The following is a 23996-nucleotide window of genomic DNA, read 5'->3' on the forward strand; positions in this document are numbered from 1 at the left end:
TTAACATGGAGAAAATTACATTTCAATTGTCACTATCGAATGCACTTCCTTTATCATCGTAAATTAAAATTAAGTAACTATTTAAATACTAAAGAAGAGATTGTTAATGATATAATAAAAAGAATAACGAAATAGGCTTTCAAAATAATTCGTCTAATTTTCAGGCACTGATTTTTAAATTCTTGAAGAGAAATCAAACTTGAATCAACTTTTTAAGCCGATTCTTTTACAACATTAATTTTTAAAAATAATACATGGATTAGATTATTTTTTGTCTTGTTAATTTATACCGAATGACAATTTACAGATTTGGAAATGAAACATCGTTTAAAATCATCTTAAAAGAATACCAGCATATCAATATTTAATACAAATTATTTATCAATAATTTAATATTCACTTTAGTATATTTAAGATATCTAGAAATTCTAAACGAATTTTCTTTGGATAAATGACGAATACGCTAAGGATTTTTTTTTTAAGTTGCATCTTTTACATTTTTGTATGAAATATTTTTTTCTCTCGGCAGGCCTTTAATTATTTCAAGAAGTTGTTTTTAATTTTAAACGCTATTTGTAAATATAACAAATTTCCATTTTTTTTTTTTGTTGTTAAATAAAAAAAAAAATGTTTCAAATTCATTTTAATTTAATTTTTCAAATTTTTTAGACAGTATTTCGAATTTGTTAAAGAAACATTCTTTGAGTTAATTAGTGAGAATTTTTTCCAAGTACAGATATCGAAAGAAAATCTAAATCGCAAACAGCACTTTCTAGTTAAACTTGAGAAATAAGAGGGAAAATGTGATCTCAAATTTTGCTAAAGACACTCCACTATTTTTAGTAATATTTGTATGCAACACTCTTAACCACTATCAAGATTTGAAGATAAAGCAATAAATCGTTTGATTCGGGCGTAAATCGATATGTATTCATGCATTCCTATGAATCAAATTGTTCATTCGGTAAGTTTGAAATTATTTCAAAGAATATATTCCACTTGTCGAGAAGATACATGCCAAAGGCTATAAAAACTTTTAACGTTCAGACATTTTTTATATTCTTAAATTTTTATATAATAAAATATACCTACATTAAATCTCTATAGATAAGAGGAATGTTGAAACGGTACGTTTATTAGATGAACTTTACAGAAACAAAGCGTCTCATCCTCAACTTAAATACAGGGGTAAACTGAATTTCAGGTTTCTGCTTAGTCTTTTTTTCCAAAAGAAAAGCTATATTATGCAAGACTAGAAATATTTTTCTGTAAAAATTAAACTATTTATAGCCAATGAAGACAAAAAAAAAAGCTTTCCTATGAATAGCTCGATTTCCATCCCCCCCCCAAAGATACACTTTTCTCCTAACACGCAAAGAGTATTACATTAAAAATAAAAAAAAAATCAATATTTTCAACCCATTTAAAAAATATCCCTCTAAACAACCAAAATCTATCTTCCTCTTCTAAGAACAGCATAAACAATTTTAGTTACATTAACGTTATGTTTAAAAGCAACTTTAGGGCTATTTTGTTACGGTTCTGGTAATTTTGAATTACGGTCAGATGACGAGGCCAAACCTGAGGTGGCACCCCCTCCCCCTCTCTCTCCAAACCTCAACAGCTGGAGGACGGATTTAACGTGCGCCAGACCCGCTTACACGACTGTTCTTCGATGGAATCGGGTCTTGAACCTGAAACCATCCGGTTCCGAAGTTGACACCTTATCACAAGGCCACCGTGGCCCATAAAGGCATAACCAGAAACCTACTTTTGAGCTCAAGACTATATTGTAGAAAGGAGATGACAACAAGTCGAATAAGAAAATTTCTATCAAATTATCTATGTTTAAAATATTATAAATTACAGCGATAATTCATAATATTGAAAAATCTTACGAAGTTACTTTCCTTTGAAATTCATAATTACTGAAACATGCAAGTTGCCAATTAATCAAGAGGCTGGATAACATGCCAAAAATAAAAATTTTCGATAAGAAATACAGTACAAAATATACCACAATTTAAAACAAAGCACCTAAAAATATCGATCGACGCATAACTGATTATTTGACAATGTTTGGATTCATTAGCTCAATCTGTTCAATTTATGAACATTCAACAAATAATTTGGTATTTTTATATTGAAAATGAGAACTGCTTAAATAGTGTCTCAAATCCATCCAATTGAAAGTAAACTAGTGGATTATATTGAAACATCACGAAGGATTGTTTGCTAACATCTCCCGTGTTAGCAAGCGAGCATGTAAAGAATCCGAAAATAACCGCATCACAAGAAACGAGTTTCTTTTTACCTTATAAGAAAAACTTCCGTTGAAGAACTTCGAATAAATTTTTACTTCATTTAAAAAAATCGCAGGGAAGAGGTTTTACTACATTTTACTACTTATTTAAATAATCAGAAACATATGCGTGTCTCTACTTTTCAACCATTCACCCGTTGTGCATATACTCCATTTCATCATGAATTTAAAATATTTCAAGTTTCTTTTATTTCTACTGAACTTTTCTTCACGATACCAAACTTGCTTAAAGCTTGTTGATATGTGATGGCAAGCAAATATTTAGGACAAATTTATTTTCTTTAAAATGTTTCAATGTTTTAATATCAATACGATTTAAAAATATTAATACCTGTCACTGTATTTACTTCCAATATGCGAGCTGAAAAATCCTGATTTACTTTATAATTAAGTAAAGTATAATTTCCAACTATTCTCTACAATGTTAATTGTATAGATTTCAGTATTTAATTATATATATTCCATTATTTGTCATAATTTTAGGGTTAAATGAGACCCACTACATTTCGTTTGAAGTCCAAATGATGTATGTTGAAAGAGAAGAAATATTCAGCATTCCCGATAAGAATGAAATTCAAAAAATGATGAAATTCTTATAAGCTGTCAATGGTACTTTAAAATCGCTTATTATGACTTTCTATACTTTTAAAGGTCATCTGAAATACTTCCCCGAAGTTAGAAATATGGAAACTACATAATATTAGTATTATCTTATTCAAATTTCTTTTTGAACCAGAAAGAGAAACAAAACCAAACTTTTATGTAGTCTTCAAAGTCTTTCGAGTCTTAAACTCACATTTTATGAAAAATTTCATCTTCAAGGACAAAACTTAAATATTGCAGGCAGCGTGTACAATTCTAATATTAAATAAAGGAAATGAATATGCCATCTATTGTAAACTTCTATATCATCTACAGAAGCCAATGGCGAGACTTAATATTTTGTCGAAAAACATACGCTACCTTCAAATTCGGAAAAAGCAACTTTAGGGATTTGCAACAAAAATATTAATCGAAATTCTTCGAATAAAAACTAACCAACTGGATTAATAATGTATTTTCTATTTAAGCAAAATAATTCAAACCAAGATAGAAGAATACTTGGGAATTCGGTTTCATAAAGAGTCCGAATGAACTCCATTGTTTGAATTAGCATTTCCAGAAGAGCGCATGCATCGGCATCAATCATTGGTTTTAGTAAAATTATTCCCCAAAATACTTGATTAAATGAAAAACTACCAGAGCTGGCCAGAAATTTTTCAGTACAAAAAACAAAAATCAAATGTCAGTTGTACAGTCACTAAAGCAAACAGTGTGTATGAACTACAGTCTTGATCAGAATACACCTATCATCCCTGAATCAAACGAGTCTTTAGGCTTTTAAAACGCTACAGGGACGACATAATCGGAATTTTTGAAAAAAGTTTTGCTACTTTTTTTTCGCTTTTGCAAAGAACATCAAAGACTTACGATTCAGTGTTCGATTTTTTTGTATTTACATTTTTAACTTGCCAGGTATTTTTCAAATTTTCTTTCAAAATCATTGATTTTTTTTATTAGCAGATTGGTTATTTATGATTTTGTTTCGTTTTGGTCTTTAAAATTAGTTCTAAATTTGGTTTTCTTTCAGTTTGAATTCGTAAACAGGCCTTCACTGTGACAATATTCAGCATAATATTACATAGTGAATGTTCAGACAGAATTTTATTGTACTATAGCAATAATTTCTCTTCATCACAATTTTTTACGGTTTACGACATATTCTTTTAGATCCAAATATTCTTAAGAACTTCATCTCATGTCAGTTGCTGCCTGTACGGAACTCATCTAAGATTTAAACTGGACAGATTTATAATTCGATATACATTTAAAAAATTTGCACCACACAACTGCCTATTTTCGCCAAATAAATCCATCATTTCTCTTGGCTTCAATAATTGGATCTTGTTAACTATTTTAATAAGCAACTATTAACTTAATTATTAAATGTGCTAACTTTTGATTTTTAGATGTAAATTTATTCTAAGCGATGTAATACAGCTTCAAAATCTTGTATCTGAATGTTTAGACATCAGTGAATGAACTGATGACATCAGTTGCAATGAACTGATGTAATGGAAAGATTACATTTTTTAAATTCTTATGTAAGAAATGTACGTCATTCAAAGAAAGAATTCATCAGCTTTGGAATAATTTTTTGGATGCTACAGAGAGCTGGGGTAAGAATTGAGGTAAAATTTTCAAATACCAGATGTTTCTTAGGAATGAACAACTCGCATGAAACTGTAAAAGAAATTCCAATTTTAACTCATTCACTGCTACTGTTGGATTTAGCAAAGTTTTTACTTCTGCTTTTCACGAACCAAAAGTACACATACAAAAGGTTCATAGAGTGTCGAAAAAAAATAATCTTAATTATTCTTTTTATTTTTATAACTGAACCAAACGATGTACTGAACCAAACTTCAGAATGATTGAGCAATGTGTTTTCCTAAATGGGAAAATAAGATCTTCCGAAAAAAGGATAGGTAAAAGGTTTTGCTGTTTTATGCTTCATAATTGTACTCGTCAAACTTCAGTTTCAACGTGTCTTTAGTTTCTCATGTATATAAAGCAGAAGGAATGCATTGAACGAACCATTATTTCAGTCTATATTTCGTTTTCTCAGATGCAATAAATATTTGTATTTCAATATTTTTTCATCCAGAAAATTACCAGAAACAAAATTGCGTTGTTTTCTTCCTTTTCTTTAAGGACCGATGTGCCTCCTTAACATTACCTTTCCAGTCGATCATGGTTGCTATGCAAAAAATGCGTCTTCAAATTAGACATCTTCACGCAAATCGCCACATCGCTGTGGCTTCCGTTGAGTTTATTCCCATTGTATTATTTTTTGTTTACATTAATCACATGATTTAAAAGTGGGTGTCGAGCATGAGAACGAATGCACAATAAAAAATTTATGAAGTGAAACCTTTTTACGATTGATACATTTACCAAAGACGTTGCATCCTATGATAATAGTGTTGCAAGGTAATTTTGTTTACATAACACTTTTAGATCTTCCTGCGACTGTATGGTATTTTTTTTTATTTTGAAATAGTCAATATTATTTAAGTACTAAATATATACATGAATAACACTGGGATCATAAGAATCGAAAATTCGTCAGCTTTTGTGGGTTTCTCAAAACCATCGCAAACCTTTCTTGTGAGTTCGAGAGAGAGTTTCCTCTCTAGAGTTAATTTTTTCCAATAATAATTCCCATAAATTTCTTCAAATTGTGCTTTTGAATTCTCAGTTTTTAATTAAGATATTCGAATACTTTTTCAAATAGTTATTCCTTTAATTACATGAATTCAGATAAATTTATTACTAGAACTACTAATACCGCTGCTAAACGTCGTAGACAAAAAAACAGCAGAGAAAAATTAACATATATATATATCGGTTTTTAAATTCAAATCCCTGCCATGTTAAATTGTTCAAACCCGAGTTCTGTTCAGTTAGATTTGCTTTATTTTTAAACTGAATAGGAAAAGAAGAAAAAAATACGCTGGTGATATAAGAAACAAGATCTCTATAAACAGTTGCAGAAAGAATAACACGTCTCTTCCTAAGCAACTCTAAAGTTACTTTAAGAGATGCTACTTTGCGTATTGCATATATACATTAATATTATAAAATTCAAAATAAAATAGAGTATTATGTATCAATTGTATAAGAAAAATAATTACATTAAGCTGTTATATTCATTCGATTCCTTCCTAAATTTTGAGTGTTGGAGAGAAGACGTTTGATCCTAAACCGCGAGTTAAATTCACGGCTATTTGTTAATAAGGCATCGTATTCATTTTTCAATACAAAATAATTTAAAAATATTTTAAATATCAATTTTTTTTAATATAAATATTTTAAACGATCAAAAAATTTACATGCAGCGTAACTATAACATGAAATTCATTAAAGGATCAACACTTTACAGGCTAATTTTTCCCCCCAATAGAAAGCAAATTTATCCTCCCAATGAAATTAAATGAGAAAAGTTCACATTTTCAATTCAACCAAGGCGAAATTCAAGTCAAGTGAGGGTTCCGCAGAATGCATTATTTTCGATAATTCTCAGGTGACTGGACATTAGAAAAACATTCTTAACATATCTAGCAGTGAATGAGTTAAAAATGGTTCCAAATTCTGATCCAAGACTGTAGCCCAACGTCTTGTAAAAATACGAGATTCAAATTCGTTCTACCTTTGTGTCATCTCAAATTTTCAGCCCTTCCCACTAGATAAAACGCGTTGCAGAAACAGAAGTTCATGCTTGACCAACACTTAGAAATCGATTTGTTCCTTCTCGAGGACTGTCGCGTCGAATGAATCGCTCCAACGGAACGAGAACAACAACAGAGCGACACGGGTAGGAGCGTCACACCGATTAGAGAAAGAATTTCCTTTTACTTACTCATGCGTAGTTAAATAACTGCGTTAAAAATACAAACTGCATTACATATCTTTTTAAATGAGATTCCACTACAAATAAATGTATTGACACTATTACAAAATAAACCTTTTGCATTCCGATGGCCACTGGGAAAAAATGCGAATACTAAAGCTACAGAAATGGAGCAAATCATTTTCGGAAATTTTTTTATACAATCATTTCCCGTGGATAGACATTTACAATCTTTTCCCTGTTTCTGATCAACTAGTCTTAAATCGAAAAATTTTAGGTCTGCTTGTACAATTACTAATTATACAAATGTAGTATAATAATTATTCAATTAATTTGGGTAGACTTTATGTTGTGTTTGAGTGTCTGTAAATTTACTATAGGTTTTTTTCCCCTCATTTGTGCATTTTTGTTATTTTCTGCTGAATTACTGCTTATTTTGAAGCTACATTCCCTAAATGTTAGCTGATAATTCTGAGTAGGATTTTCATCGTGCACAAAAATATAACTTCAGATTTACATTAATTAATTTCTGACTTTACTGTCGTAACAAAATCCTACAATAAGAGTCGTTTTGATAAGAGGGTTAATTAACCGTTCTTCATTCATTTAAGGATTCATTCGATTAAGCCATGCAAAACATTTTTGAAATCAAATTATTTCTTCACTAGCGAATCAAGTTCTTTATTTTTGCGAATTTTCCCATATTTATTAACATATTATTGTGATATTTTCCTTCTACGTATAGAGAGACATCTCAGTCATTTCTTTAAATCATGTTTATTTCCCCCCTTTCATAGCTTATACAAATAATTTAACGATAAAATTGCCAGCAAAAAATTATATACCGTTTACATTAGATGATAATAGTTGAGATTTCTTAGTATTCTATTTAGATTACAGAGTTAAAAATTTTAGTTTAAGTGAGTAAGCCTTGGAAAATTTGAATATTTTTTAACGAAGTTTAACATCTACAAATGATTTATTTGCTGTTTATAAATTTTATTTTATAAGCTCAAAATATCATTCAGGCACAAGTGGCACTTGAGAAAATGATTAATTCTACTGTTTTAATTCGGTTTACTAAAAAAACTCGCAACTTCTTTGAAATAACTAATGCATGGCATTTTCTTAGCCTGCACTCCGATCAAAAGGATAACTTTTGAAACTTGCAAAATTTTACAAACAAGGAAAATAAGAGATTTCTTAAAGCTTATGCAAAACGGATCTACATTTTTCAAAAAGAATATGTTGAAAAGAATTTTAAACAGTTCTCAAACTCGACTATTATTTTCAGTAATAGAGATTTAAACATGAAATTTTTACATTTAAATTTCTTTTTTCATTTTAACAAAAGAGAAAGGATTCAGTCATTTAAAAGGCAAAGCAGATTAAGATACATTCATTCGTTCGTTTTTTGAAGAAAACAGGGTCCAAAAATTAAATGCAAGCGCTGATATATTTATAATTCAAAATATTATTTACAGATTAAAATTTTTAAATTGTTAAGGTCATATCTGTATGGAACTTGATACCCTAAAAAGGGTTGGAATGAAAATCAAAAGTTTAGAAATGGTTTGAAAATTAAGTCTTCGAAAAATTCGAAAAAATATTTAGTCAGTGATGCAATTGTTTTGGTAGGTTTTATCGTCTCTCCTTATTTGGGATAATTTTACAAAACAAAAACAGCTAGCATTTTTAAGGTATCAACACAATTCCTTTATTACTTAAATTTCGAAAAGGTTTGAAAATGTTCTTTTAATTAATGAAATATCAATTAAAAGATTTTCAATGAAAAAATTTTATGTGAAATGTCAAGACAAAGACGATAAATCGGATGTTTCAAATAAATCAATTTATAAGAGATTTCAAAATCTGAGAGTCAAATTCGTTAATTAAATCAAAATTAAAGACACTGCGGATACAACTAAAAATTTCAAAGTCAATATTTGGAATAGCTCTTTACATTACAGCACTGTTTCCAGCAAAAAATTTTGCGATTAAAATTTTTGCAGTGTTTTTTTTTTATTCCATGTCTTTCTGAAAACAGCCGACCTGTTTCAAGACTTTCGTTATTTTTTTTAATAGCTTACAATTATTTCACTGCTTTTAAAAGAATAAATTTAATATAAAGGAGAATGACTTTGTAAATTCGTCGACTAGAAAAATGTTATCAAATAAAAAGTTTTTAATTTTTGCTTAACAATTACTAATTATATTGATATAGTAACAATTATTAAATTGCTACTTTCCGATTTAAACATGCTTGTTTATTATAGAGTTATTAGAGATATATAGTTTATTACATTTTATATAAACCGGTATTATAAAATTTGTGTTTAAACCTTGAAAGTTCTCAATTTCAGTTTTTCGAAATCGTCTCCACTAAAATGTCAAAAATCGTAGCAGTAAAAAGTTTTAAGAATAAAAATGGAGCATTCAATTTTTGACCGATTGAAATTTTACAAAAAAAAAAAAATAAATTCTCGGCTTCCAAAATCAAATCTAATTTTAATGAAGATTTTATAAAAATTTTAAAAAAATGTACAGCAAAATTAAATATTAACGGAAAATTTTCTAAAAAGGGCTATTTTTTTTAAAGTTCTTAATCTTAATTTTCTAAATATGAAAAATATTTGAAAATATTAGTTATTGCACAATTTAGATGCAATTATTGCAAAACAAAGCAAATTTGATCCAAACTATCATCAAAAAGAAATTTTTCCTTAAACGAGGTAACATTGTAGTTTTCACCTAATTTAAGAGCTAAATAGTTTTAAAAGCATCAAATACGTATACGCAGTCTTTTAAACCGCAACTACCTATTCCTGATGCGAAAGTATGGTAAACGTTTTGATCTTGAAACTTCGGCTAAACATACAGCCTAGCAAGTGCTTTAAATTAATGATTTTACTATCTTTGTAGATTGATACATATCACCTTGTAATTATTTTAATAAAGCCAACTTTTATGAAAAATCAATGAATATAACTGAGTGTAACTATGAATTTGACAATAATGAATACTCATTTACGAATTGAGGACTCAATTTTTCCTGCATATGCAAAGGAAAGAGACAATAACTGAATAAAATTAATATTAATTAAAAATATTGTATATAATATTTAACTCTTTTTGAAAAAAATATTGAATACGATAGGATAAACAGTTTTCATTTTGGTATTCCATTGGTCATTTTAAACATACTTAAAACAATTCAAACGGCAAAATATTTTTTCCAGCTAACATTCTGCAGCAATTCATCGTTAAATACAACTGAAAAAGTACTCTAGTGAATGGTTTATATTGATACTAGAATATATGCGTTTAAAGAAATTTTTGGATGTTTCATCTTTGCTGATGGCATAGAGCAATTAAATATCGATAAAATGTATGACTTCATTCTATTACATTTCTGATCAAATTAGCTCAATTTTCACGAAAGAGGCTAAACAAAAACTAGGAAAAACGCTTGGGATCTTGGTAAGCTCAACAGCAAAATTATTACCGACTAAAACTCTTGAACCTTCAATGATAAAATAGTTCCTTAATGGACTTTCTAGGTTATTTAAATAGAAAAAAAAAGTAAGCAGCAATTCAATCACAGCAATTAAAAAAGTCCTCAAAGAAATGACCGAAAAACAGAATTCGTACCTATTGCCGATAACCGAGTTGTTTATTGCTCGAAAGATATTTTTGAAAAATATAAATTGGGACAATTTATGATGACGCCTATGATTGTCCTGAATTCTATCTTAAAATTGTATATATATCTATTATTTGTTCCTATATTTAATAAGAATCTTGAATTGTCCTTATATTATAAAATAGTGCTCATTATCAAAAAATGACTAGGCGTAATTGTTTTTTGAAAGTTAATTTAGAAAATCCTCTTTTCAAGTTTTTCCAGTTTAATAATCACTGTAAATGAATATTAAAAAGATTTTACGCAAAATGCATCTTATTTTTAAGTAGAAACTAGTTTATTTTTATCTGATCTTTTTATTATTAACAGGAGATTCCTCGAACACCAAATTCACTCATTCATTAGTGTTTAGAAAATGTGATTTTAACGATGTCCTTTATATATGATCTTCACATATAAATTAATTTTAAAATTTAATATCAAACTTTTTAATATGACTCATTCCAGTGACGAATTTAACCTTTTGTGTCCCTAAGCATGGGCGTTCTAACTCAGTAAATTACCTTTACCTCATATTTTTAGCTTAGAATATTAATGCTTTATTTTAGGTTACATTTTTATTTTAGCAGCTTTGTGAAGGTATCCTTATTTTTAATTATTTATAGTAAACCACGACTGCGCGGTCTTGACGTTTGTATTATTTAAGCGGAGGCTCAGTTTTAGTAAATTTATCCAAGATTTATGTGAACGTAAGGAAACGGATAAGAATTGACTATTTGTATTTGATACACTATCAATATATTTTAATAGTTCATGGAATTTCTATCAAATTCGTAAAAAAAAAAAAAAAGAACGTTTCTAATTGATCAGCTTACAGTCTAATGTAATAGTTTAACCTCTCGAATCAAAAAATAGAAATAAATTATTCTAAAATATACCAGTTTTAATAATGCATCATTCTTCAACCCAATATAAAAAGACCGAAACTCGATGGAAACAATGAATTCGAACCGAAATTAAACAGAATACCGAGAAATACCCGACTTCACAAAAGAAAATGTGTGTGAAATCTATGAGTGCGTCTTGGTAAAGAATATAAATGCTTAAATAGTATGAATTTGTTTTATCACCAATGACGATTAAGGGAAAAAAAATGCGCCAGATGAAAGTCAATCCGGGAATTCAACAATATAAAGAAAAATAATGAATATAATGTATTTTAGAGGACTGGGTTTGGCTTTAGTCGATGGTATTTTTTAACTAAGGGAATTAGAATCTATGAATGGCGCTTATTTATCACAGTGGCCATAGAAATGCAAAAAGCATATACCACAATTAAAGCTGTAATTCAAAATACTCACATGACGGTATAAACTGCTTTCATACAGTCTAGGAAGCTTACACAGTATGCAACTACTTACCTTCATCAATGTTCTTTTGCATGAAATTTTGTAATTATTCACTTTATGATTAAAATTCACTGTCAAATAAAAGCATATTTACAACAGGACAATTGAAAATAATTGGGACATTATAACTAGTACCGAAATTTTGCGAGATTAAAATCATACTAAGAAACGACCAAGTTATGTAAAAAACTATGTTGCGTCATTATGTCTCCTTAAACTTTTGAAAATAAATTTGTCGAAGATTAGATTTAAATTGATTATTCTATCTTAAAATAACGCATAATTACAGAAAGTGATAGAGAACAGTATAGAATAAATATTATCATTTGAAACTAGTGATCTAATGACATTTTTTTAAGCATCTAATCAAAAATTTCAGAAATACAAAATTACAAAATACACTAATAAACAAAAAACCTATTGTTTTCAGTAAAATATCATCTAATAATCTTGGCTAAAATAAATATAGAAACAATAGAAAAAGTATAAAAACTATTAAATAAGCAAATATAAATTATATTTAATATTTATATGATGACGTAAAAACAATAAAACTAAGTCAAAATTAAAACAGAAGTAACAATGTTTTGAATATTTTGATGGATTATCCGCCATTTATTTCATATTCTCCGAAATTCCACTTTATCAAAATTCTTTCTGAATTTATTATTAATCCGACAATAATTTGCATTAAACAAGAGGAAAAATGTTACAAGCTTTACCAGGAAACAAAATTTAAAAATATGCGTATATATTTTTGCTTATGCTTTTAATTCGTCTTTGGGTTCTAACAAAATCTGTCAGTTTTTCAAAAACTATTTAACGACTGCATTCCAAAATAATGCTATTCTCCGATTCGGAGTCATATACTTTGATACAGTCTAACAACGACTTGACTTTCATAAATAGCAGAAATGGTTTCAAGCCAAGTAATCACTAAATGCTCATAAATTGGAACCAAATATCAAATTGATTTAAAAAATTCCACAAATTATCGAATTTTAAAAATATTATGTATTTAACAGCAACAAAAATCGTACCAATCAATTTTTTTACATTCTTGAATAAGAAGTAAGCAAACCAAATTTATTGCAATTATTAGAAAGTTCATGCTCGACATTTTGGAGAATCCCCCACATTTCATACTTCTAGTCCGATGAAATTCTTTTTGAACTCGTATAACCCAAAAATACTTCAAGCCAAATGAAAAAAAAATTCGCGTGAAGTTTGTAAATCAAGTTTATTAATTTATATCAACTTTTATTCAAAATCCGTTAACTGAAGTTTGAGTACAAAGAAACAATTATAAAATATAGCGAGTTCCATATATCGAATCTGATACATAATTGGCGCTCTTACAGTGCAGATCCGTACTCGATTTCGACTGAACCCTGTTTAATGCTTGACCGTCTTGTGACATTCTCACGCAATAACTCAAAAAATAATCTATATAAATTAAATTTGGTATATGACCTTGTAATTCTGTGTCAAAGTGTAGTTTCAAACGTCTAAATAAAAGCCATTTAAAATGCATACTCGGGTTTATTCATTATACGACGAATCACAAAACGCCCATAAACAAATCCTGGGAATAAAGACATTCAACACACGTGGCAGGTCTAACCTGTCCCAAGGTGTAGTATTAATGCGGTTTAAGGAAAGAAATCACCCCCACATATTACAGAATATGTGAAAATTTCAAGCACACAAGCCAATTAATCTATTGCATTCTTAATTCATTGTTAAATCATCCGATGATTATTGCAATTGGACCACATAATTATGACCGAAAATCAATTAAAAATTTTGCACGCTACATAAACAAGACAATTTTATATTTAAGAAAAGAGTACGCCATCTAAGGCCTTTTATAAGGCCATACTTCTAAATTTACAAATAACTTTCTGTCGGGATTGGACCTAAAACATGTTATCCGCCTATCTAAAGCTTTTTAGTGCAATTAGGCAACAACGATTTCAGCAGACTCTTGCGTAAGAAAATTCCCCAAAACAAAACCGATACCGCCTTCCCATTTCGGTAGATACTAGTAAATGCTTTTTTTATATAGTAACTACTTGAAATATTTTTTTTTATTAGTCAAGTGCACTTATGTATTTGGCCAATCCATCACAAAAAAAAAAAAAATGAAATTTGAATAAAACTTACATTGATGTAGAGATGAATGGATGAAATGATGAATCCACAAAATGATGTAGAGATGAATGGATGAAATAAGTCGACAAAATGATGCCACTTGTCTGAAAGAATAAGTTTTATTAATAAAAACAAATGCCAGTGACTGGGTATAAGTATTAAAAAAACATTTATAAAAATAATAAAACACATTAATAAAACTAAAGACATTTAAGAAGTGGCAGCTACTTTCAATACAATACTGAAGAAAAAATAACGAAGAAAAATGGATACAAAATGCTATGGATTAAGACATAACAGCATGCAGTGGGCATTTTTAGGCTTCTCGTTTCATAGTTTTAGACAAAAGCAAATGATCAATTCAGTTTAACATTTTAATACTTATTTTTCCTTCACTCATTCTATGAAAATGTAATTTTATGTTTATTTTAATTATGAAAACATTTGGAAATAAACATTATTCAAGCTGATGCCCAGTTCTTTACGAATATTAGAAAAACAAATTGAGCATAATGAAGCAAATAGAAAACAGAGCAATTCTATTTGTGAAGGAATTAATAATTGTCATTTATATTCTAAAGAATTCGTAATATTTAACTAATTTAGCAACTAGGCAAATAATATCGTTTTAATAAACCCCTTCAATGACGCCTCTTATTTTCGCATCGAATTACTGAATTTTTAATTTTAAATCCATAATTAAGTTAAAGTAATGAATTTAAAATGCAAAAATCACCTAAAAATGCCGCAATATGTCAAAGTTTCTAATATTATTATAGGAATTAAAATAATTTCTGTCCCAGGTAGGATATGCCTCCTCTAATTAGCTAAATAAATTCGTACGTCAAGGAGTTAAAGCTCTCATCTCAGTCCACCGGCCTAATCCGGAATTCTACTACTAAATACATAGGATGTTGGTTGGAATCTCATTTCGAACCTGCAGTCCTCTAGTCACATACTTAAAAATCATCCATAAATTGATTAATCTATTTTTACAAAACTGTTCTATTTTCATTAAGTTTCTTTTGCAGTCCTCTTTTCTTACATTTTGCATTCACTTTAATGTAACATTTAAAACTAGAAAATTTCAGAGTGATATATTATCAAATTCCTTTACCATAAACCGTTTAAAAAAAAAAAAAGAAAGTCTGGAAGTTATTTTATATTAACTTAAAACTGAAAACGAACAAAAAAATGTCAACCTATAAAAGAAATAAATTAAAGCATGACAAATAGGGTACTGGTTAGGTGCATGTCTAAGTTTTTAAAAATGATAAATTGCACGCTAACATAAAATCAAAAGTGGTAAACGGCACGTCGCACAAAAAAAAAAAAAAAAAAAATCAAAACTGTATATATTATGCGTTTAATGATACATCTGTAATTTTATTTTTTTACTATTACTTAAAGTATTTTTTTTTCAAATAACAGATTTTTATTTTCAAAAATGTAAGTTATTTAAATTTGACATAGATGTAAAAAAAAAATTACAATACATTTTATATAAAGATGCGTACTTCCATAAATACTTAAAAACTTTCCAAAAACGTCCTTCTGTTCTTTTTAAAAAATTTAATTTAAACAAAATATTGACAAAATTTAAACAAATTATTGAAAAATATAATTTTTAAAAGAATAAATTACCTAATGCAATCGTTTACAGGCGATTTTCTATTTTCGAAAAAATTTCAGTCATTTCTTTGCACAGAGGATTTGAGAATTTTTAAAAATTATTTTTCGGATTTGGCTCAAACCTCATCTCTGAATAATGTGCCTTGATCCTAGAATTATCCATATACTTATGGAAATCTGGTCTAAATTAATATACACTAATTTTTACATACTGCGACAATGCATGCTAAGACGAACAAAACACAATATCGGAGAATTTTATACTAACGTATCCATGTTACGTACGAATATGAACGCTCGCGACTTAAAAGCGAAATAAACGTCAAAAGATTTCACACTGCTCTTCAAATAACATCTGCCGTTCTGAATAAAAAAGGGAAGAACATAGCAGGCAGCCAGAAAGCTCCAGGTGCCACTCCATGAAATATGAAAGATAAAACAACTCCTAGCCAGACTGAAAAATTCAGAGTAAAGTTCAATTTTGACTTCTGTATACCGCTCCTAAGCAATATCTAGTCATAACATCTCGTATACTTACAGATAAGGGTGAATTCTGGATTGGGCAAAAGCAATGCATAAATACTCACTTTAATACATAGTTTCGCTTGTATTTTTATGACTTAATTGTCCCCTCCCTTGATTCATCTGCGCGAGGTTTGTATAAAGTAAATATAATTTCATGAAACTTCTAATCGGCAGATCCCATCGCTATTTATCTCAGGCCAACTTTTTTTTAAAACAATTTGACAGGCGCAGATGAAAAAAAAGGGTTCGATTTGCAGAAGTTTTGACTTTATTATTCATGAGATTCGAGCCAAACTTCCCGTCAAGAAATGTTACGATTAGTAGGCGTTGGAATTACTTTTGCCAATGCTGCTGCTGGAAGAGATTACAGAAAAGACTAAATAAATGAGGCAACTGCAGACTATTGTTCTAAATAATTTCAACCATTCGGTCTTTCACATTTAACATCTATTTTGGAAATCTTGAAAGTTTTTAAGAAAAAGTACAAACAGAATATTTCAGCTGATAGAAATGATTAAAAAAATTTGTCGAATTAATCGAAATATGATTTTAAAAAACGCGGCTATTTACTGAAGTATTTAATCTCAATTGCATTGGTAAATAGGCAATCATACTCTGTGTATAAAGAAAATTGAGAAAGGGAATTCATTAAACTTAATGCTTTAAACACGACATTTCAATAAATTGCTTGCTTATAATATATGCGAATAAGGGGTAATATTCAAATGTAGGACAAAAAGAAAGTTGTAATGCAATAAATGAAATCAAGTTATTGAGCTTTTATTTTTAAATTTTAATTCGAAACGAAGTAATTTTACCTATAATATTTATGAATTAATAAAATCTGCTTATACAACAAATGCCTTTATTTAATCAAATTCGTGGGGCTGTTTACATGTCTCCTTTTACTTACATGTCTACATTATACTTGACATTTCGATGCACTACTCCACTAAAACGAAGCTTTTTAGAAGTCCACTGAGAAATTACTTTCAAAAACAAATATTGCAAAAAAATTATGAATACTTTGCTCCAGAAAACAAGTCGCGGTAAAAGTGTGCCCTTTGATGAGCCAACAATACCATGCCGCCAATAAATATGGCGGACAAAATAAACAAATACTTCCGCGGAACAGTTACGGTTACCATTTCCCGCCATATAATTAGGACTTTTTACTGATAAGTATTTTTTCCAGACTGCCCGGTGCCTTCCACAAATCTGTAGAAGGCACCGGGCAGAATTTTAACTAAAAAAAAACATCCTACGGCTTCGCTAGCAGCGCGAGCGGGAACCTAGTAGCTTCACTAGCACATGGAACATAAGGACTGAGGATAACAGGAACAGTACATAACCAAAAGAAAAGAAAAAACGGAGAAATAAGCAATCGGAACCTTCTCCATGCAAAATTTCAATGATCCTTTTCCCAACTTCATCAACTCGTAAAAATATATTCCACTCACCCTTCATCCATTCTGCCGGTTCGATATCAAACCATTATCCATATAAAATTTCAAACAAGCATCCTTTCCGAACTTCATCAAATCTTAATTATATATATATTTCGCTCCCCTTCATCCATTCTGCAGGTTCGAAATACTGTCTTCCATCCCATTTACTTGACATCCATTCTTGCACAATTGCCATCATAAATTATGAAGGGAACCAACCGTTAGAACACCAAAAGAATAACTAGAACTGCGAAGAATTCCATTGCAGCTGTCTTTTAAAGTGAGAATACAGACGATTTCATAAAGTAGGAATTCAGACGATTTTTAAAGCGCATACTGACAATTAAAAATTACAAAAGAATAAATATTTTCTGTTCGTATTCACATTAAAAAAAGAAAGAAAATAACTTTTAATTATAAGCTTAACTTTAATAAACTTTTAATTATAATAAAAAACAAAATTAAAATCGTTAATCGATATTTCTTTAATATTTTTAATTTGACATTTTTCAAAATATAGTTGTAGTTCATGTACAACTCAACCATTGCAAAAAGTAATAAAAACAGCATTAGGGTTGCTGGAAGAGCGTTCCAATGGGTTGCCATATTGGTGACAAACTCAGGGGCACACTATTCTTCACTTCATCCCATGTCGCAAAATTGGGAAAATATTAAAGTTTCGAATATCATTTCTAGTGACAACGTAAAACTCGCGTACAACATCCTTTTAAGATTCTGAATAAACAATTTTAAATACAGACGTCATTCATTTTCATATGAATCGTTTCATTAAAGATTGTTTTAAAAATCTGGTCATTTAAAGAGGTCAAGTATAAACATGCATTTGATTCATTCACATCAATAAATAGTAGAAGTTGATTCTAAAAGCCGAATAAGTTTCTAGTCATTTCCGTAACTTGGAAATCTAAATAAAAGTAAATTACTAAAACGATTATCTACTTAAGTTGTAAAATTTACATCACTATCCAATAAAATAATTTTTTTGTAAGAGACGTTGTATGCAATAGATGTTGCATTTAATGGTCGTTGGTTTATATAGTCAAGAAAAATGGTATTCTTACCCTTAATATTTTTCAATTTTGCGACCTGCAGATATTTGGCTAAAAGTGATCCCATTAAAAAAGAAAAATGAGATGTTCTTGTCATAAAATATCTGTATAAGGTAAAACAGCAAATATCAATAAATTGTCGGCATGCAAAAAATGTTACAAATTTACAAGAACATTTTATACTGTAATAGAGATGGCCTTTTCGCTTCTACAATTATTTTAGCTGTATACCGATGACATGAGTAAAGTTTGTTATGCAAATATATAGTTTATTCATCACGAATATGTTCTTTTATGGTGGAAATTCTTAGAAACCTTTGAATTGTAATTCATATATAATTAGATGCTACATTTGCACATATATATATGCAAGCGATTGCTTTAGACATACTGATTATCTTTCATATCATTACACTTTAATTATTCATTTTTATTAACCAACAGAAAAATGATTCATCCAGCCGATTGTACTGAAATCTACAGAAATGTATTTTAAGAAATTCTAATGAATTACAAATCTTTAGTGAATAATTTCATAATGTTTCTAAATGAAACTATTTAGCCTACCTACTACTTTTTGGTACTCCATCTCACTGCAAATTTTTCAATTCAATATACTTACATAACAATCTAAACAAATATGCTTTTGCTATTCTAAAAGTGCTATAAAACTCAATTTCAATTCCATTCCAAAATACAATAAGCGGGGGGGGGGGGACAGAAAAAGAAAATGTATAATTCACCAAGTTCAAATACATATACAGATTAATTGGTTTGTATATTTTTACACAGGCAAAAACGAAAAAAAAAATTCCTAGCATATTGAGACCTGGCAACAAATACTAAGAAATAAAATAAGTATGACTAATTGAACAATAAAACGAATAATAAACAAAATATTTTGAATTACATAAAAGAAAAAAACATTACGAAAATGAATTGAAATGTGTCGCCTGAGATCAAAATGCATTTCACAACGTCAAAATTTGATTAATTTTTTTAATAAAATTTCATATTTTTTCATTTATGATGATACGAGTATAAATATTAAATGCACTAATATATGCCGTAAGGGACTCCAATGGGAATCTTCCGAGTCCCCCCCCCCTAAAAATTATTAATAGTCTGACACACAATTTTCAGGTTATTTTAATTTCGTAGGACAAATTACACAAATTTCGTACAGTTTAAAAAATAACCAAGATATCTTTAAAATGTAATTATATCCCGATTACATATATTTTTTAAAGAAACTAAACATCAAAATAGAGAAGAATTTAACTCATTTTTATATAATTATAAGATAGAAACGATAACAAAGAAATCGCATCTGAAAATAATTGATAAAAACAGCCATTCACTCATAATATTGAATGGTAATTGTTTTATTTTTCATCTGATGTACTCGGATATGAAAATTTGCGTTAAATGGAATTTAATTATTATCGTCAATACTGTGTTACAAGAGCGCTTGGCTTTAATCATAAGTATGCTCTCGAATATGAAAGTATAATGTATATCAGAAAAGGCGACAAAGTAAAACTAAACATCACGACTTCAGGATTTTTGACAACTGATAAATTAATTAACAGAAAATTATGGAACAATAATTTAATGAAAAATAAATGACAATATTTCACCTATCTTTGAAGATTCAAAGAGTGCCATTTAAAAAAATACCATATTTTTTTCTTTTTTCTAAAAATTGAGAAATTTTAAAAGAGCTTAACACGATTTTTAGTACAGTAATTGTATATAATCACAAATGATCAGCATATCATGTCAAGTATAAAGTATTTCAAATTAAATATCTAATGGCGTGCATATAAATACAATAAAATAAATGCATCAATAAAACTGATGATTTTCCTCTCTAACGATAAATATTTTATTTCAAATTCCGATTATTTCCAATAATTATAAAATTACTACATTTAAATTAATTTTGTTACATTTAATTTTTAATAATAAAAGTAGTCAAACATGGGTTTTAACATAATAAGCTTAATGTCTTTCTTTGAAAGACGTACAGTCGTTCTTTACTGTCCATGCAAGAATAATTTCTCCAATACCTATTAATTACACATTTTTAGTCTTAAATTACATCTAGCAATAAAAATTGCATTCAGTTATAAAAATTATTAAATAATCAATACATCAAACACTTCTGTATCCGATACTTATTAAAAAAATCGCAAAATTAAACAGCGTTATAGCAACCATCAAAGAACTAAGACTAGAAAAATGTTAAAACTTACCAAATACGCATGCAAGAGAACGTCAAGATGGCCGATAATCTAGAAGTTCGAAGATGCCATTTTTTTTCTTTGTCCGATATTTTAACGAAATCCACAGAAGATTAAATTAATCTTGATGTCTCTTGATTGTTTCAATTGATAATTAAAGGCATATTTCTTGCAATCCTTAGGAAATTAAAAATTCTTGAAAAGAATCGTATAGCAATTGCAAATTGAATCGGAATCTAATAAACGAATATCTGTGACACTTCTCCCACCACCACGACATAACAAAAGGATTAAAAATGCGAAAGCAAAGTGTAATGCGCAGACAATATGTTAATCAGAATTTTGACGTCACAGTTTCCAGAAACTTCTTTACAAATTCAGCAAATGGTTTTCAAGGATGATAAAACATAATGAAATCTGCATCACATATTATCCAATCGGGAACGAGTGATGTTTTCAAAGAATAATTTCTAATAACCGTCTGGTTTTTTTGCATAAATGTTTTTTTTAATCAAATTAAATGTTTATCACCTATTTGAATGTAGAACAAACTTCTGAGCTAGATTCTCGTCGGTTTGGCGAAATTTGTTTTCAAAAGCGTGGCCAAAATATCTTTCTGCATTTCATTTTATGAAGAATTTTTGTGTTTGATAAAAAATCGTTTTCAAGTTCACGATATTTTAAACTTAATTAGGAAATATAATCCGTTCTAATAATTATTAAAATTTAATAAAACACAACATTTCAGTTCAGATCAAATTCATATGTTAGACAAATAAATAAATAAAGAAAATTCGGGATTAATCGCTGAATTTTTTTGTTTTAATAACTACGCAATTGAATTTCGGGGTGGATACTAGCACAGCCCACCTCTTGGCGCTTTTTTGAATTCTTGCCAAACGAGTGGTGATAACCTTGCCAATGTGGCAAGCTAGACGGATTTCTTTATTTTTATTTTATTTTTTATTATATTTATTTCATTGTATTTATTTCTTTTATTTATTATATTTTTTATTTATTTTTATTTATTATATTTATTTTTTATTATATTTTATTTATTATTATTTCTGGCCTTCAAGTATCATTTCTTAATTGAAAAATAATAATAAATATTCAATTAGTAGTCAACTTGGTGAGATTTCAAATAAGTCGCCAACAGGTGGGCCCTTCTAGGATTTTACCGAATTTCGTATAACAAGAATTTGCTATATTTCTTATTAAAATAAGAGAGTTTATCTTTGTATCACTTAATTACTAATCATCTTTCAACTTTACATAAAATTCATTAAATTTTCAGATGTGAATAAATATATATATCAGACCGATTGAACCTAATTTAATATTTTAACCTTGCATCGTAATTTGCGATTGCATATATTAATCTTACAAATAGTTCAGTTATGAAATTAATTCGTACATGAAAGCAAAGAAAATCAAGACGAGGGATGCATTTTTAATTGAGATCGTTTAGTTAGAATAACACCTATACAAATAATCCTTCCAAATCATAACAATGTTAAAACAACAGTCTGCCGGCGTCCTTGCATAGGGGTAGCGCATCTTCCCCGTAATCTGGGCGTCCTGGGTTCGAATCCCCGCTCGGACATGGTTGTTCTTCATCTGTGTTCTATCTGTAACGTGTGTGAATGCACCCCCCTGTAAAAAGGGGTTGTGCAAACGAATGTGTGAGTTTCATCTTCATATGAGCTAGAAGTCAGACTTCTGCCCTCGGGTGCTCAGGGGTTTTTACCCTCAGAAGCTACTGCACCTCCTTTCGTGGTAACGCGGACACGACATCATCTTCAACAACTATCTGATTTTCCATGTTGGAAAAATGCGGTTTAAAAATAATTTTCATACGAGTTCGGGACCCATTAAAATTATCAACAGGAGTCAGATGTCTAAAAGCTTTAAAGAGTACAACAACGCACAGAAATAATAAAAGGAATTCGATTATAGAAATATGGAAATAATAAATGGAATGGATTATGGAAATAATAAAAGGAATTCAATTATAGATATTATTATGCGCTATTTTATTGCTTTAAAATTTCTTATAATATCTATCAACAAATACAAAATCTATTAAAATGACTTTTTATTAAATCTTTGCTGATTGTAGTAATACAAATTTTAATTAATTTTCTTTTTTTTCGGAATTTTATTTTACATCACAATTAGGGATTGCAATACCGGTATGCCGAATACCGGCATTTTGAGCCATTTGAACAAATTTGTAATACCGGTATTCACTAGTTTAAATACCGATTTTTCGGTATTTATTAGAATTTTTTTAAATTGTCTCCACTGCTTGTTCAGGGATCGCCAACATAGCAAAATAGTATAAGTTTTTGTTTTTATGTCTCCCTAACGGGCGAAATTAATTAGCTAATTAATGGCTTAATTAATTGCTTAAATCTAAATGAGCGAAACATGGATTATCCCTGAAAGACGATACTGTATCCATAACGACTCAGGGGGCAGCAATTATGAAAAAAGTTGGAAAGTTGATTGGTGCAAATCAGCAATTGTGTTATGCTCATGGAATTCAATTAGGAGTAATAGATGTATTATATCGAAAAAAAAGAAAGAACAGAAGAATTCAAATAATGTGGATATAGAAAATTCGGATTCCAAATTTGAAGAGAGTAAGAGTGAGTGATATCGACCATGAAGATAATAACAATGTAATTGTTGAAGAAGATATTGCTAATAAGAATGAAATATTTACCCATCAAGAATGCCTTCCTATAATTTATAAAGTTAGAAAAATTGATGAGATATTTAAACGTTTCCCTATAAAAAATGACATATTACTAAAATATATACTAATTGAAAATAAAACAGAATATATGTTAATATTAGATTCTAAAACACGTTGGAACAGTTTACTCCAAATGATGGAACGATTTTTGAAACTGAGAAATTCAATCCAAAAAGCAATGATCGACTTAAACATGTAAATTAATTTTTCAGAGAGTGAATTCGACTTAATATCCAGAACTATATCAGCTCTACTTCCAATAAAACTGACTATTGAGGCATTATGTCGGAGAGATTCTAATTTATTAACAGCTAATGCAACAATAAATT

General features: G+C 28.9%; 1 protein-coding gene across 2 annotated transcripts in view; it reads right to left on the reverse strand.

Moving 5' to 3' along the window:
* Positions 1-18773, reverse strand: part of LOC129959937 (sterol O-acyltransferase 1-like) — a 120443-nt gene extending 101670 nt beyond the window's left edge. The window contains exons 1-2 of one of the 2 annotated variants that reach the window (XM_056072853.1): positions 18670-18773; positions 13995-14086 (exon numbers count right to left, since the gene is read on the reverse strand). In XM_056072853.1, coding sequence (XP_055928828.1) covers positions 13995-14086; positions 18670-18754 — 177 coding nt within the window. In that variant the 5' untranslated portion in view covers positions 18755-18773. The remainder of the gene's footprint in view (positions 1-13994; positions 14087-18669) is intronic. The other variant, XM_056072854.1, reaches the window with a different exon arrangement.
* Between the last annotated feature and the right edge of the window lie 5223 nt (positions 18774-23996).

The sequence above is a fragment of the Argiope bruennichi genome, chromosome X2 (genome assembly GCF_947563725.1).
Source record: "Argiope bruennichi chromosome X2, qqArgBrue1.1, whole genome shotgun sequence".
NCBI lineage: Eukaryota > Metazoa > Arthropoda > Arachnida > Araneae > Araneidae > Argiope > Argiope bruennichi.